The sequence below is a fragment of the Vipera berus genome, assembly GCF_964194415.1.
Source record: "Vipera berus genome assembly, chromosome: 1".
Taxonomy (NCBI): Eukaryota; Metazoa; Chordata; class Lepidosauria; order Squamata; family Viperidae; genus Vipera; species Vipera berus.
In genome coordinates this window covers 68575788-68590097 of record NC_138202.1, presented here as the reverse complement: position 1 = coordinate 68590097, position 14310 = coordinate 68575788, and the positions used below count along the sequence as shown (strand labels likewise).

At 37.4% G+C, this 14310-nt stretch overlaps 1 protein-coding gene across 1 annotated transcript in view; it reads left to right on the top strand.

Annotated features, from left to right (window-relative positions):
- Nucleotides 1–14310, top strand: part of SPTBN5 (spectrin beta, non-erythrocytic 5) — a gene marked incomplete at both ends in the record, with an annotated part of 112122 nt that overhangs the window by 76670 nt on the left and 21142 nt on the right. The window contains 10 exons of the mRNA XM_081325484.1: nt 1251–1435; nt 3207–3284; nt 4099–4271; nt 4660–4750; nt 5057–5203; nt 6706–6843; nt 7078–7334; nt 8170–8356; nt 9505–9717; nt 11187–11383. Coding sequence (XP_081181610.1) covers nt 1251–1435; nt 3207–3284; nt 4099–4271; nt 4660–4750; nt 5057–5203; nt 6706–6843; nt 7078–7334; nt 8170–8356; nt 9505–9717; nt 11187–11383 — 1666 coding nt within the window. The remainder of the gene's footprint in view (nt 1–1250; nt 1436–3206; nt 3285–4098; nt 4272–4659; nt 4751–5056; nt 5204–6705; nt 6844–7077; nt 7335–8169; nt 8357–9504; nt 9718–11186; nt 11384–14310) is intronic.

Here is a 14310-nt window from a genome sequence, read left to right as displayed (position 1 = left end):
GTACTTATTTGTTTGAATAATTCTGCCACTGAAGAGGCCTACATATTCAACAAATGCTGAAGCAATTGTTGGGGGGGGGGCGGGGAAGAAGCTAATACATATCCTGCCCATGGAGGTTAAGCCTATTGAGATCAAGACAAGTTATAGAGGAACTCCCTTGGAATATATACACTTGGAGGTATTGTGCTAAGCTTGTATTAAAAAGATTCTTCTGAACTACAGAGAAGGAAAGGAGAAAAGAAGGAACATCAGGGGTAGATAGTATTAATACATGCTCTGAGATGCTGAAAGCACCATTGAACAAGATGCAAAGTCTCAGGAGGAAAGGAGAGAGAAAAGAATAATTATAGATCCTGTAAGTCTTCTACTTCCACTTGGAAATGAGATAAGGTGCAGAAGCTCATTTGTTCAGAGAAATAAAGATGAGGGGGGGGGAGTTTTTCTTTTGAGGAAAAGGTGAGAGCAGGAGGACCATCCACACCATAAAAATGGCCAGTGAGTTACATAATTTCCTGGTAGACTAAAAAAGACATCTGGAATGCTTCATAGCATCCAGAGCTTAACTTAGAGGTTCTTACCCTAGGGGTAAATGGAGTATATTCTAGAGATGATGGAGCAATTTGTAATTGCTTATTTGTGAGTTGTGGATCCAGTTTGGGACAGCTGTCACTAAGATGCTCCTGTAAAATAGCAGAGGCTGTTTTTTGTTTGTTTTGTGGGAATAATGAAATTATTTAAGATTAGGGGAAGGGATAATTGGTCAAACAGTTTACGAACCACTGACTTCACTTCTTTCATAAATTTGAAATGATAAAAGATATCAGTTAAATAAATGTGTTTGATGTTTTTAATGTTAACATCAAGAATACAGTCACAAAAGTGCTCGAATAATTAAATCTGCTGTGATCACAAAAAGAAAATTGAAATTTTGGGGATATTATTTACCTCAGTTATGGGTAATGCTGTTTTTCTTAATACTGTGCAATTAAAAACATGTTTCATTTATAGCTAAGTTTCCAAATTTAACTAGAGTAAAAATTAGTCTTTGCTAAGGTGAAAGAGAAGGTAATTTGTTCTTTATATATTTTTTCAAATTTTGAAACCTTCCTTCTTTCCCAAACTCCTTACTTTCCACATAAATATTAATAGTGAAAGGTTGCTGAATAGAATCTACTTTTGTTTTCCAAAAATCCCAAACATTGGTTCTGTGCAAACATTTACCATCAATTTGTCTGACATTTTTTAGGCAGAGATTGAAGCTCGAGGGGAAAGATTTGGTGCTCTCAGCAGCTACGGTCAGAAACTTGGCAACTCTGGCCATTATGCGGCTCCTGAGATCCATCATTCCCTCATCAAGTTACAACAAGCATTAAATGAAATGATCCAGACCTATGAAGAACAAAGTCTAAAATTACTTCACGCCAGAGACTTACAGGTAGGTAAAAAATAATAATAATTCTGAAGCAGCCAACTAGAAGGAAGATTTTTGATAGGTATTTAGGGCATGGCAAATAGAAGCAAACAGTGGTTGCTGGTCGATATTCTTTAAACATACAATCCTTTCCAAATAGAAGAAATATATTTACATTTCATTTCTTTTTTTATTTGGATCCTAAAACTGATCTTCGGCTCAGCCTCAAACCTTTTGGGGTAATTTTGATTTAGTGAAATGTTTCTCCTTAAATGCACCATGGCATGGTTTCAATTTTAAATAACAGGAACTGGAACTTTTGGACTATTCTCCCTATGTGGGGAAAACTTTGGAAGAATTAATATATTTAAGGATCCCAATTTTTTATTTTTTTTTAAATAGTGTACAAGTTAGGGAACAGTTGCAATGCCCTGAAGGACCACATAACACATGCAGAAATTTTTGATTCATTCCCTGATGTCCCTGGTTAAAAGTTAGAATGGTGGATAATATACCAGTGCTAATTCTTTTAAATTATAGAGAACTGCTAACAATTAACCGGAACAGTCTTTGGCCATCAAAGATTATGGATAATTACTAGGTTGCTGTAGAACAAATTAGTAGGAAAATGATATCTACTAGTCTTGGTATATAAATAAATAGATAAAATCTATAAATAAATACCAATAAATATAAATATATCATAAAAATAAATTGCCGGAAGAAATATCAACAACCTAAGATATGCAGATGATACCACTCTAATGGCAGAAAGTGAAGAAGAACTAAAGAGCCTCTTGTTGCGGGTGAAGAAGGAGAGTGCAAAACTTGGGTTGAAACTTAACATTAAGAAAACCAAGATCATGGCATCCGGCCCTCTCAATTCCTGGCAAATAGATGGGGAAGAAATGGAGGTAGTGACAGATTTTATTTTCCTGGGCTCCAAGATCACTGCAGATGGGGACTGTAGCCAAGAAATTAAAAGACGCTTGCTCCTCGGGAGGAAAGCCATGGCAAATCTAGACAGCACACTAAAAAGCAGAGATATCACCCTGTCAACAAAAGTGTGTATAGTCAAGGCTATGGTCTTCCCAGTTGCAATGTATGGCAGTGAAAGTTGGACCATAAGAAAGGTTGAGCACCAAAGAATTGAGGCCTTTGAACTATGGTGCTGGAGAAGACTCCTGCGAGTCCCTTGGACTGCAAGACAATCAAACCGGTCAGTCCTAGAGGAGATCAACCCTGACTGCTCTTTAGAAGGCCAGATCCTGAAGCTAAAATACTTTGGCCACCTAATGAGAAGGAAGGACTCACTGGAGAAGAGCCTAATGCTGGGAAAGATTGAGGGCAATAGAAGAAGGGGACGACAGAGAATGAGGTGGCTGGATGGAGTCACTGAAGCAGTAGGTGTGAGCTTAAATGGACTCCAGAAGATGGTAGAGGACAGGAAGGCCTGGAGGAACGTTGTCCATAGGGTCGTGATGGGTCGGACATGACTTCGCAGCTAACAACAACAAAAATAAATGTAAATAAAATCTATTTACAGTATTTACGCAAACTCAAAAAAGGCAATAATACCCAAAAGAATCCCTTATTTACTACTATTCTGAACTACAAGTTTCTCATAGACTCCTTTATTAATACTGCATTGGCTCAATGGACCTCTTTCTCATTCTGTACTATAGTGTTCAAATATGGGTCCAATTCTAAGCACTCTTATTTCCAATTAAGCCCCATTGAACTTTGCAATGTAATTATATTGGGAAGTGACATAGTTTCTTTCTCTCCTAAACAGATATTCTTTGGTTACGTGGAAGAGAGTGAAAGTTGGCTAAGCAGCAAAGAGGCCTTCCTAACAAACAAAGACTTGGGGGTAAGTGAAATAGACTATTCTCACTCAAAACTGGAAAGTGTTGGCATAGAACAAAAGTGCAAAACAAATAATTTTGGAGTGCTTACTTTCAGTTTTTTTCCTACCAAAGTCTCACTGAATCTCTCATTCCATTACATCACAAAGCTTTTGGGTTGTTTTGCAAGTTTATTGGATTTTGCCTTCTAGTCTGTGGCATCATTCTCCAACCCAATTTTGCTGCTATAGAGTCCAGAAAAGCAGAAATACATGTGGAATAAAACAAAATTGGGGGAAAAACTGAAATTGTCTAAAGTTCATTTATTTATTTAGTTAAATTTATATTCCACTCATCTTACCAATAAAATGACTCTGGACAGTTTATTATACCTGAGCTCTATAGACCTGAATGTAAAGAAAACTTACTTTGGGAGGAATCCAATATTCTTTGATTTCATATTAAAAAAGAGAAGTTTTATAGAAATAATTTGAATCCTGGCTGTTTAGGATAGTGATCCCCAAATCTTTCTCTTGTTCTGTGCATGTATGATTTATACACATTTAGGCAGTTTATAAACATAACTCTTTATAAACATAACTGTTCTAACCGAGAGTCATTTGGAGTAATCATAAAGCATTAGATCAGCTCTTCCCAACCTGGGCATTTTTCAAAAGCCAGCCAATTCCCAGAATTCTTATCAATTGCCATGCTGGTTGAGACATTTTAGAAGTTGAAATCTAATCATCTGGAATTGGAAAAAGACTGGGTTATATGAACAAACAATCTATTTTAGAAGGCAGCTTTCCATATTACATTAACTTGTTTCAATTGATGCAGGATTCAGCATCCAGTGTGGAGAGTCTGCAGCAAAAGCACATGCAATTTGAAAAAGACTTGAAGGCCCACCTGAAGAAGATTGATAAGATAGCTTTCTTTGCCCAAAAGCTGAAGGACAGTCAGCATTATGATTCTGAGAATATAATGACTAAGTGCCAGGCTGTGTTGAGAAGGTACCATTCATTTTTTTCCTCCTGTTTCATCTCTATATCCTATATGGTTTAACCACCCCACCCCTCTCCTCTTTCTTAATGGATTTTTTTATTACTTGCCACTCATTAATTATATTATTTTGTGCTTCAAATAAAACCCTAAGAGAATAGAGTGATTATCCACCCATCTAGTCACTCTAGAAAGAAGATAAGATTTATATAATGTGCCCATTTGAGGAACAACTCTGCTGTGGCATTTGCTCTTTCATTTCCTCATGCTGTGCTTTTTGTGTTTTCCTTCTACTGCTCTTGGTAAAGATTAAGTTTGCATTTATAATCACTTCTGAAATGAAAAGAAGTTTAATAAGCTACGTTGACTTATATTACTAGTATGATTTATTCCTTCCAGAAAGGAAAAACTTTTGGAAATCACTTTAATTCGGAGACGTCTGTTGGAAGAGTCCTGGCTATTACAAAAATTTCTGCACAATTCTTTTGAGGTATAATGATTCATTTAATTTCCTGAGGATACATATATAGATACATTTCAAATTTCAGAGAAATTTGAAAACTTCCAATAATCAACAAATGCCAGAATCCCTAGCCAACATAACCAATAAGAACCAAATGTGGAACAGCAATATAGTCCAAAGAATGTAGGGAGAGACCAAATTGCTTGTTCCTGATTCTTAGTTAGACTTGCTGCCATTCTTTCAGGGTTTGAAATGGGAGACCATTCCAGGTCCTTGAACTATTAGGCATTGAATCTAATCAGCAATCTCATAATTGTGTTTTTCTATCCAAAGATAGCTGCCTGGATGAATGAAAAAAACAGTATTGCCCTTGATGAGAGCTGGACAGATCCTAGCAATCTTCAGGCTAAACTACAAAAGCACCAGACTTTCCAGGCAGAGATTGTGGCTAACAAAAATCATCTTAACAGAATCAAAACAGTAAGTAAATAAGTAAATAGCATAGCATAGCATAGCATAGCATAGCATAGCATAGCATAGCATAGCATAGCATAGCATAGCATAGCATAGCCATAGAGCAGGGCTTTTCAACCAGTGGTACGGGTACCACCTGTGGTACATTGGCACCTAGCAGGTAGTATGCAACCATCCTAGAAAAGTGGTAGCAGGGGAGGCGAATGAGCTGAACCCGTAGCAGCACCTCACAAGTCCGAGTGAGAGACGGCTGGAGCTGCAGGGCTGTCAGGGCTCAGTGGAAGTGCCAGGATCAGCTCCAGGCTCCAGCTGGAGTTCAGCGCTGATCCTGGTGCTTCTGCTGAGCCCAGAAGAAGCGCCGATCAGCTGGAATGTTGCAGCATTTCCAGGGTCTTGTGATTTACATTTAGGTGCTTGGCAACTGATTCATATTTATGATGGTCACAGTGTCCCAGGGTCATGTGAAGTGACCAAAACCTGCTGCAACCACCCAGCAGATGGGGGGAATAAAAACCAAACACCCCCACACTGCCAATCCTCAACAGAAATGCTCACAACAATGAAAACCTCAAAGAGGAAGAAGAGCGCATCTGGGTAGGCAAGCAGGTGTCTTGTTTGGCTGTGGCTTGGGGGGCACTTTTTTATCCTAAAAGTGGTACAATAGGTGAAAAGGTTGAAAAGCCCTGGCATAGAGATCCCCAACCTTTTGGGCACCAGGGACTGATTCCGTGGAGAAAGGTTTTTCCATGGACTGGAGAGTGCATGGTTTTGTGTGCTGCCTGCATCCCATGGATGGGGCTTTGCACTGCACAGCATGGTATTATTACATTGCATTACATTACATTATTGATTATAATTATTCAAAAATAATTCAGAAGAGGTAGTTCAGTACACATATGACTATAAGGACATTACCATTTTAAAGCAGCTATGCAAAAAAAAATGGTTCATTAGACATATGGCTACTTTCATAAATTGCTTCATAAAAGTAGCTATCTTCTCATTCAGGCTTATGCAGAAATCTGACAGAAGATGTGTCTTCTTTAATGCTGTGCCCTTGTTCCTATACATTCCAAATAATTTTTGAAGTTTCAGTACATTTCAAAGAATGAGACTTTCTCAAAAGCTGTTTCTGGAAGTATCTTAGTTAAACAAATAATTTGCAAAATTAAATGCCTTAAGCCAGGGGCTCCCAACCAGGGGTGCTTGCCTCCCCACCCTGGGAGTGTGAGACGGTATTCCAGGGGGTGTGAAAACTTGGGCCTTCAAAATTATAGTGTATATGCATAATTCGTTGCCGTTATTTGGAACTTTTGTAAGGGGTGTGAGAATATATCAAAAGGGTTCTAGGGGTGCGGGGTATAGAAAAGGTTGGAACCACTGCCTTAAGCAAAAATGCAAATAACTTAAATGTTGTTATAATAATAGGATTTTTGGAAGGTATCATTGTTTAGACATCATATAGAAAGCTAAGCCACAAGAGATGACTTTGAGTATCTTTAATGCAGGAAGGAGAGAAAATGCTCCATGAAAGGCATTATGCTTCTGATGTCCTCCAGTCTAGACTCCAGGAAATAGATGAGCTTTGGGATGAGTTGCTGGAAAACTGTGAGGGAAAGAAACGAAAAATTCTGGATGCTTACAAGGTAAAGCACAAGAAAGAACTCAAGGCTTCAGTGGTGACTTAGTCATTCTGGAAGTTCCCCAAGCTGGTTAACTAATTTTCAGGTTAGCAAAAAGCAAAAAAAGATTAAAATAATTGTACTGTGTTTATGTGTATGCTTGTGAGTGACTATTGTAGAGACAGAACTGATCAATCCACAAAGGATACTAGTAGCCACAGTGTTTAAATGTCATTATTTACGTCCCTCTGACTTCAGGCTCTACAATTTCTACATATTGTGGATGAGGCTGATAAATGGTTGGAAGACCTAGACAGCGAGATGAATACACCAGAAAGCAGTGACAATCTACTGATTCTGAACGATCTCCTAAAGAAACAGGAAGAACTGGAAGCCAGCTTTGCTGCCCACAGGGACCATTTCCAAAGTCTGATCAACAGACTGCAAGAACTCCAGCAGGAGAAACATTTTCTGGCAGATGAGATAGAGACAAGAGTGGATCAGGTGGTACACAGGTGCTTGAACGGTTCTGCAGTTTCTCCTTGCTCTTCTCTCCCTTCTAAATATTCTAATATTCACCTTTAATAATATTATCATTCTTCGGTTAATTAGCCTGGTGTTTCTAATTTTAACAGTCAGTGCATGTTAGATAATAGAATAGAATAATAACTTTATTGTTGCTTTGAATGTACACTAATTGGCATACATTAAAATGAAATTTCATTGCATACAGCTCTTAAAGGGTCACCACCTCCAATATACACAATATAAATATGACATAAATAAATAAAAATAGTACAGAATTATGCATATACCCACATATATTATATCACACAGAGAAAGAACAGTATAGTTCGGGTTATGTATACATGTGCATGGGGAGAAAAACGAACCTTGTGAGTTTACCAGACAGATGGCATAGGGACCAAAGCTATAACGGAATCGGTTAATCCTGCTAGAAATACTTCAAAACCTCCTCCCAGGGGGGAGCAAGAGAAACAGACCATAAAGTGGGTGTGTGGGGTCTCTAACAATGCTTTGAGCTCTAAGCACATAGCACTTATAAGCAGCATCCTGAATACCAGGGAGTGAGCGTCCTATGATCTTCTCGGCTATCCTTACCATTCTCTGCATGGACTTTCTATCTGAGGCACTGCTGCCACCAAATCAGACAGTGATGCAGTCTGTAAAAAGTGGCCAGGATAGAAGGAGAAAGATCATCTGACACAGGAAATGCAGGCGCTGGTTTGCACGCTTCACTAAGGGTGATGTGTGGAGAGACCAATTCAGATTCATAATCTTTCTTCCTTAAAAAACAGTCTAACCCACAGCTTCATTTCGAATCTCCAGATATAAAAGTTTTAGGGAGCCACTCCAGGAAAGGCGGCAGCATTTGGAAGCCAACAGATTGCTGTACCAGTTTCTCCAGGATGTCAATGAAGAGTTGACCTGGATTCACGAGAAACTCCCTCTGGCATCTTCCAGAGACTATGGCCAGTCTATGGCAACTGTTCAGAGTTTACAGGAAAAGCACCAGGTAAAATAGAGTGACAAAGCAGGAAATATTGGAACAGAGAGAAATTCTTGGTCACTGCTTCCATAGCTTTTTAAAATTTATTTTTATTTATTTTAGCTAGCTTACAACAAGGCCTACAAGCTCACTTTCTGTTCTTCAGAAAGTTGAATGTTTGTCACATTTCCATGTCATCGTGAAGTGAATTAAATGAATAATAACTTTTTCTAGAGCAGTTTTTCTCAATTTCAGCAATTTTAAGGCATGTTGCTGGGGAATTCTGGGTATTGAAGTCCAGACGTCTTAAAGTTGCTGAGGCTGAGAAACAATTTTCTAGAGGAAAAGTAATCTTCTGCAACACAAAGCACCACTGCCACTTATTTTTGTTATTATTCAAGCTATCAAGAAACATGTCTGCACTTCTTATCTGTATACAAACAAATATTACACTCTCTGCATTGCATCTGCTATTATTTATTGAAAAAAGTTAAAGACAGTAACACAGAAATAAAAATCAAGCTAGCCTCTTAGATCCATAATTTAAAACAATGTCAATTTTATCTATTTGATTGTTTAATCAGTTTAAAGCCACCTCGGTCAACATTGTGATGTACAGGTTAACAGTAAAAATAGGGTAAACAATAACAGCACCAACTATTACAAAACCTACATCAGGGCCATATTTCATTCATGCTTAAAGTATTACTGTTTTCTTGTAATTAGCAAAATAAGCTTGTTTATATTCAAAAAAAAGAACCATATAATATTAATTAGGTGGTTTCTGCGATGGTGACAAGAAAAATATCTAAATATCCATCTAAAATCTCCAGGGCAGTTTTGCATTTTTAAAAGATATCCTTTTATTTATTAATAAGGCACAACTTGTTCCTAACCTCTCTAAGTTGATAGCTAGAGAAATAAATTAAAGAGACTCCACCAAAGTGGAGAGTTTTATTTCACTCAGGTGAGTGGACACTTGCTTATGTTGGCAATTTTCCCATAGATGCAAAACTCTGCATGAGTATTTAAATTTGTTAGCAGAATCTAAAAGTGGTATGCTGCAGCTTGACAACCTATAAACACAGACAAATTCATGAACATATGGAGAAAATCCTTACATTTTTAAAATACACGTGTATTTTGACTCCCTCTTCTTATCTTGTATTTTCCAGAATTTAGAGAATGAGATTAACAGCCATGATGCCTTGACTAAAGCAGTGATCAGTTCTGGGCAGAAACTGGTGAAGGAAAAACAGGTTGCTTCCCAAATAATCATGGAACAAGTAAAGGAATTGATAATTTGCTTTGAAAATCTGAAGGATGAAGCTCAGGAAAGAAGATGGAGGCTTGTAGAATCTTATAAAGCCCAGCACTTTTTCAGTGAGGTAAATTAGTGATGGAAAGCTATTTTCAATTTCTACTATTTAGATCCATGGAATTATAACTGTTTTGCCAGAAGGACATCACTTCTTTTCAAAACCAGTTCAGCTGAACTGACCAAATTTCTTTATCCTGATGCCGTCCTTCTCTTCTAAACCATTCTCACTTCAACTATGTTATTTCAAGGGGTTCTTGCAATTCAGGAGCATCTTTCCATAGGTTGATGGGTAACTATATAGATAAGCAAAATCAGGGAAGCTATTTGGTATGAGCAGGCCTCTGCTTGCTTGTCTCTGTGTTCAAATATGTGGAGAGTCAGGTATTTTTTTTATTAATATAGTAAATACATTACTAGAGTCTAAATGGAAATAATAATAATAATAATAATAATAATAATAATAATAATAATAATAATAATAATAATAATAATAATAATAATAATAAAGTTGGAAGGGACCTTGGAGATCAACCCTATACCATTTGAGACAAATGGCTGTCTCTTCTTAAAAACTTCCAGTGTTGGAACATTCACCGCTTCTGGGGACAGGTTGTTCCACTGGTTAATTGTTCTAACTTTCAGGAAGTTTCTCCTTAGTCCTAGGTTGCTTCTCTCCTTGACTAATTTCCATCTGTTGCTTCTTGTCCTGCCTTCAGGTGGTTTGGAGAATAGCTTGACTCCCTCTTCTTTGTGGCAGCCCCTGAGATATTGGAACACTGCTACCATGTCACCCGTAGTCCTTCTCTTCATTAAACTACACATACCCAATTCCAGCAACCGTTCCTTATATGTTTTAGCCTCCAGTCCCCAATTACCTTTGTTGCTCTTCTCTGTACTCTTTCTAGAGTCTCAACATTTTTTTACATCATGGTGACTAAAACTGGATGCAGTATTCTAAGCTAGTTGCCTACCTTAGTTATTGCCTAGCTTTTATGAAATTAAATGTTAAATGAAATGACAATGAAATGAATGAAAAAAATATAAAGAAAAAGTCTGACCCTTCGAAAGTCAAAGTATTGTACTGGTTTTTTTTCCCAATTTTGTTCCTTTTCCTTATCTGAAGTAGAGTGTTATAGGGCTTTCTTTCTTGCAGTTACCTTTCCTCTTCCATGGAATTTTATTAGGAATCCTGTCAGCATTTAGTCAGCATGTTCCATGTATAAACCTTGCATCATTTCCTGTGTTTATTCTACCTCTCCCTTCTCCAGTTCTGTAATTGACTAAAAATGGAATAGCTGCATAATATCTTTGAACTGCCAATGCTAGGAACTGTTAAACAAGTATCCTTAATCTAATGTTCCTTGGGCTTTGTGGAAAGTTATATACAACTATTGCATAGTTTTTGCATTACATGATCCACATATTTAGTTGAGAGCATGCCTAGTTTGCTTCGTCTCTATTGAATATCATTCTCTTTCAGCAGATTATAACAATCTGTTTCACATGCAAGTCCCATCAGCTCTGCTTTTCTTTCAGCTTTTGGAAGTGGAATCCTGGATGGCAGAAAAAGGATTTCTACTAGAAACTCCAGATTATGGGAGAAATGAAGAATCAACTCAAGCACTGTTACGTAAAATGGAAGCTACAAAGCTTGATCTGGAGGGATTTAAATCCCGAATTGAGAAGCTGAAGGAAACAGGAGACTATTTCTTGAACAGTAATAACCCAGAGAGGTAGGTGTCCGTAAACTATCTAGAGGAGAATCAATTACTAAAACAGTTTCTGTTATTTTCAGGACTTCTTCAGACATTATTTCATAAAGCCCATTCTGTGTGCAAACATTTGTGCTATTTGAAAAGTGTAAATTTGTTTTGCCACAGGCATATGAGTTGTAAAACTCTAAGAACAACCCTGTAACTATTTGATTGAGTTGATAAATTTCAAATGTGAACTTATCAAATAAGGATCTAAAATCTTAACAAGTTTCTTAATGTCACAATAAGGTTTATTGTGTTTTCAAGAAGATCAACAGGAAAAGTTTTCACTGACTTGTACACATAGATACAAATGCAGATCCTCTTACCTATGGAAGCTGTTAGTTGCATCAGATGGGGAGATGGTCAAAAGGCAAGAAAGAAAATAGAGAAGAACAATTTAAGTACGGTATTTTTGAGGGAGAATTCCACCCAGTTGTATTCATTAAACAACTCCAACTTTCCTTCTCCCTCAGTTTCTCTTTTCATTTTTTGTCTCCCAATTGCTAGCATTTCCAATAACAGCTTTATAATCCGTTTTTTAAATCTTCTTTCTTATCGTCAGGTATATTTTGAAAACCTAAAGAATGGGGTTTTCCATTTCCATTATTGTAACTAAGTCTTGCAGATTTTTATTTATCTGTGCCAGTTTATATTTCCCTTCTTTTATATTTTGTGTCTTTGGATCAATTTCCTCTAATTCATCTATTGTTTTCTGACTTGTTTGTTCATTCTTTGTAGTCATTTTCTGAGAACTTTCTAGTTGTAAGTTTAGGTTGGAAATTTGCTCATTTATATTGTCAAAATTATTTTTGATCTCCTCATGGTTTCTTCTTGCAACTTCTTTTTGTGAAATTAATGTAGCATAGAATTAATTGTAGCATAGAATGTATTTCCTTCTGGAAAATGGAAAGCCCCTGGTAAACCTGGCTGGGGCTTCAGATGGAAGTATTAAGTATGTTTTCCTATCATTTTTAGCTAGATATAAAGGATCAATTTTATTTTCCCTCTCCAGATATTCTATCAGAAGTGTTGTGATCCCTGAATACTAATCTTGTCTAATACCACCAATATTAATGTCCATAGAACAAAGTCTTATCTGGTTCTTCTGGTCTTTGTATGTAGCCTTTATAATCCACTAGGTTCCAGGACATAAGTCCACCACTGAAAGCAATATTTTGTAATAGTCCTTCTGCTCAAGCATCCAGAAATTGTCAATCAGCCGAGATTTACAATCCAAAATGTTCAAAGTATTCAAAATGTTCAACCACTCTAAAAACAATCCAAAACCCTCCCCCAAACAAACGTAGCCAGTAGTTAAGTTTTTCTTTCTCTCCAAATAGTTCTTAAGATTAAAAGTCAGAGCTCAGTATATGTTTATAATCCAAGAAGGTCAACAGGTTTCAAAGCAATTAAGTTCTCACACTGTAGTAAGTATGCCAAGACATTTTTCTCTGTTGCCATCTGTTCTCTGTTGAGTTAAAAGTCACCAAACAACAAAGAAGCTAGGTTGTTATCTCTTTCTAGGCTTCTTGCTAAGTCTGCCTCTGTCATTGCAGCTGTGGTGCTCTCATCCACCACTAGATGTTATTCAATATCCATTTTCTGACTCTTAAAACAAGGTTGATTTAGTATTTCACCTCAGTATTCTTTCAAAGAGAAAATCTTAACAATTTTCTCAGTTCTCAAATTTATCAAAACTAAGCTTTATATTACTTGTAATTCAATGTTAAATATTTCTGTCCCACATAAAATAATTAAAATGCTGCTTCCATTCCTCTGGAAGGGTGGGGCTGCAATCCGCTTCCTTCTCTTGTTCAGAGCTTTTTAGCTTCTTGGGAGCCTTTTCCATGAAATCCAGTTGTAAATAGTAAAGAAAGGATCGATATTCTCACTCAGTTCCAAACACCCTGTTTGATCTGCCGGTCAAGGATTGCCGACGGGTGATCCCCAGGGGGAGGGCATTCTCTGTGGGCACGCCTGCCCTATGGAATCAACTGCCAACGGAACTCCGGACTGCCCCCGACCTTCATTCATTTCACCGGGACCTAAAAACCTGGCTCTTTGAGCTATCTGGTCTGGACTGAGGGGTTTAATGTTTTTAAATTGTGATTTTAATTTTTGCGGCTAGACTTAATTTAATTTAATTTTAATTTTATATTGTATTGTTTTTAAATTTTGCCTTGTAAACCACCCTAAGTCCTTTGGGAGTAGGGCGGTATATAAACCAAATAAATAAATAAATAAATAAATAATAAATAATTAGTGATTCTTTCTTCAGTTGTCAGTAGCTAGAGGCTGGCCACAGGAATACAGCCAGTCCTTCCCCTGCCAGTTCGGAGAGCTTTCCTCAGATCAAACGGATTGACCACCATCTCTCCATGATCAACGAGGCACCCCTCTTTCTTCATTGCCTCTCTGGGGCGATTTTAGGACCTTTTAGGGCCCCCAGCAGGGCGAAATCAGGCGCAGAAAGCAGAGCCCTGCCTTCCTGCATCCATGTCACTACAACCTCAAACTGGAAGTCCCTCAACTTTTTATATTTCTATAGTAGTATGCCCTAGCCATTTCTGTATCAGCCAGTCAGTCTAATCGGTAAAACCCAAAATCATGATATCATTTTCTTCCACCTCAAGCACAAAGTCCAGAAGTGGTTTCCAACTAGAAACAAAAGTACTTATGTTCTTTTCTTTTATCAGGACAATCAATTTGGCCATCTCTGCTAATTCCATCTACCATACATGATAGGAATCAAGGCATCCTTCCACTTTTGTGCATAGAGCAATCTTGCTGCTGCCACCATATAAAAAATCAATGTTCCAAGGTTTTTTTTCAGTTCTCTTTCCATTAGACTCAGAAGGAAAGTTTCTGGTTTAATCTTTTATGTTCACTTTAAGAATTTTCTG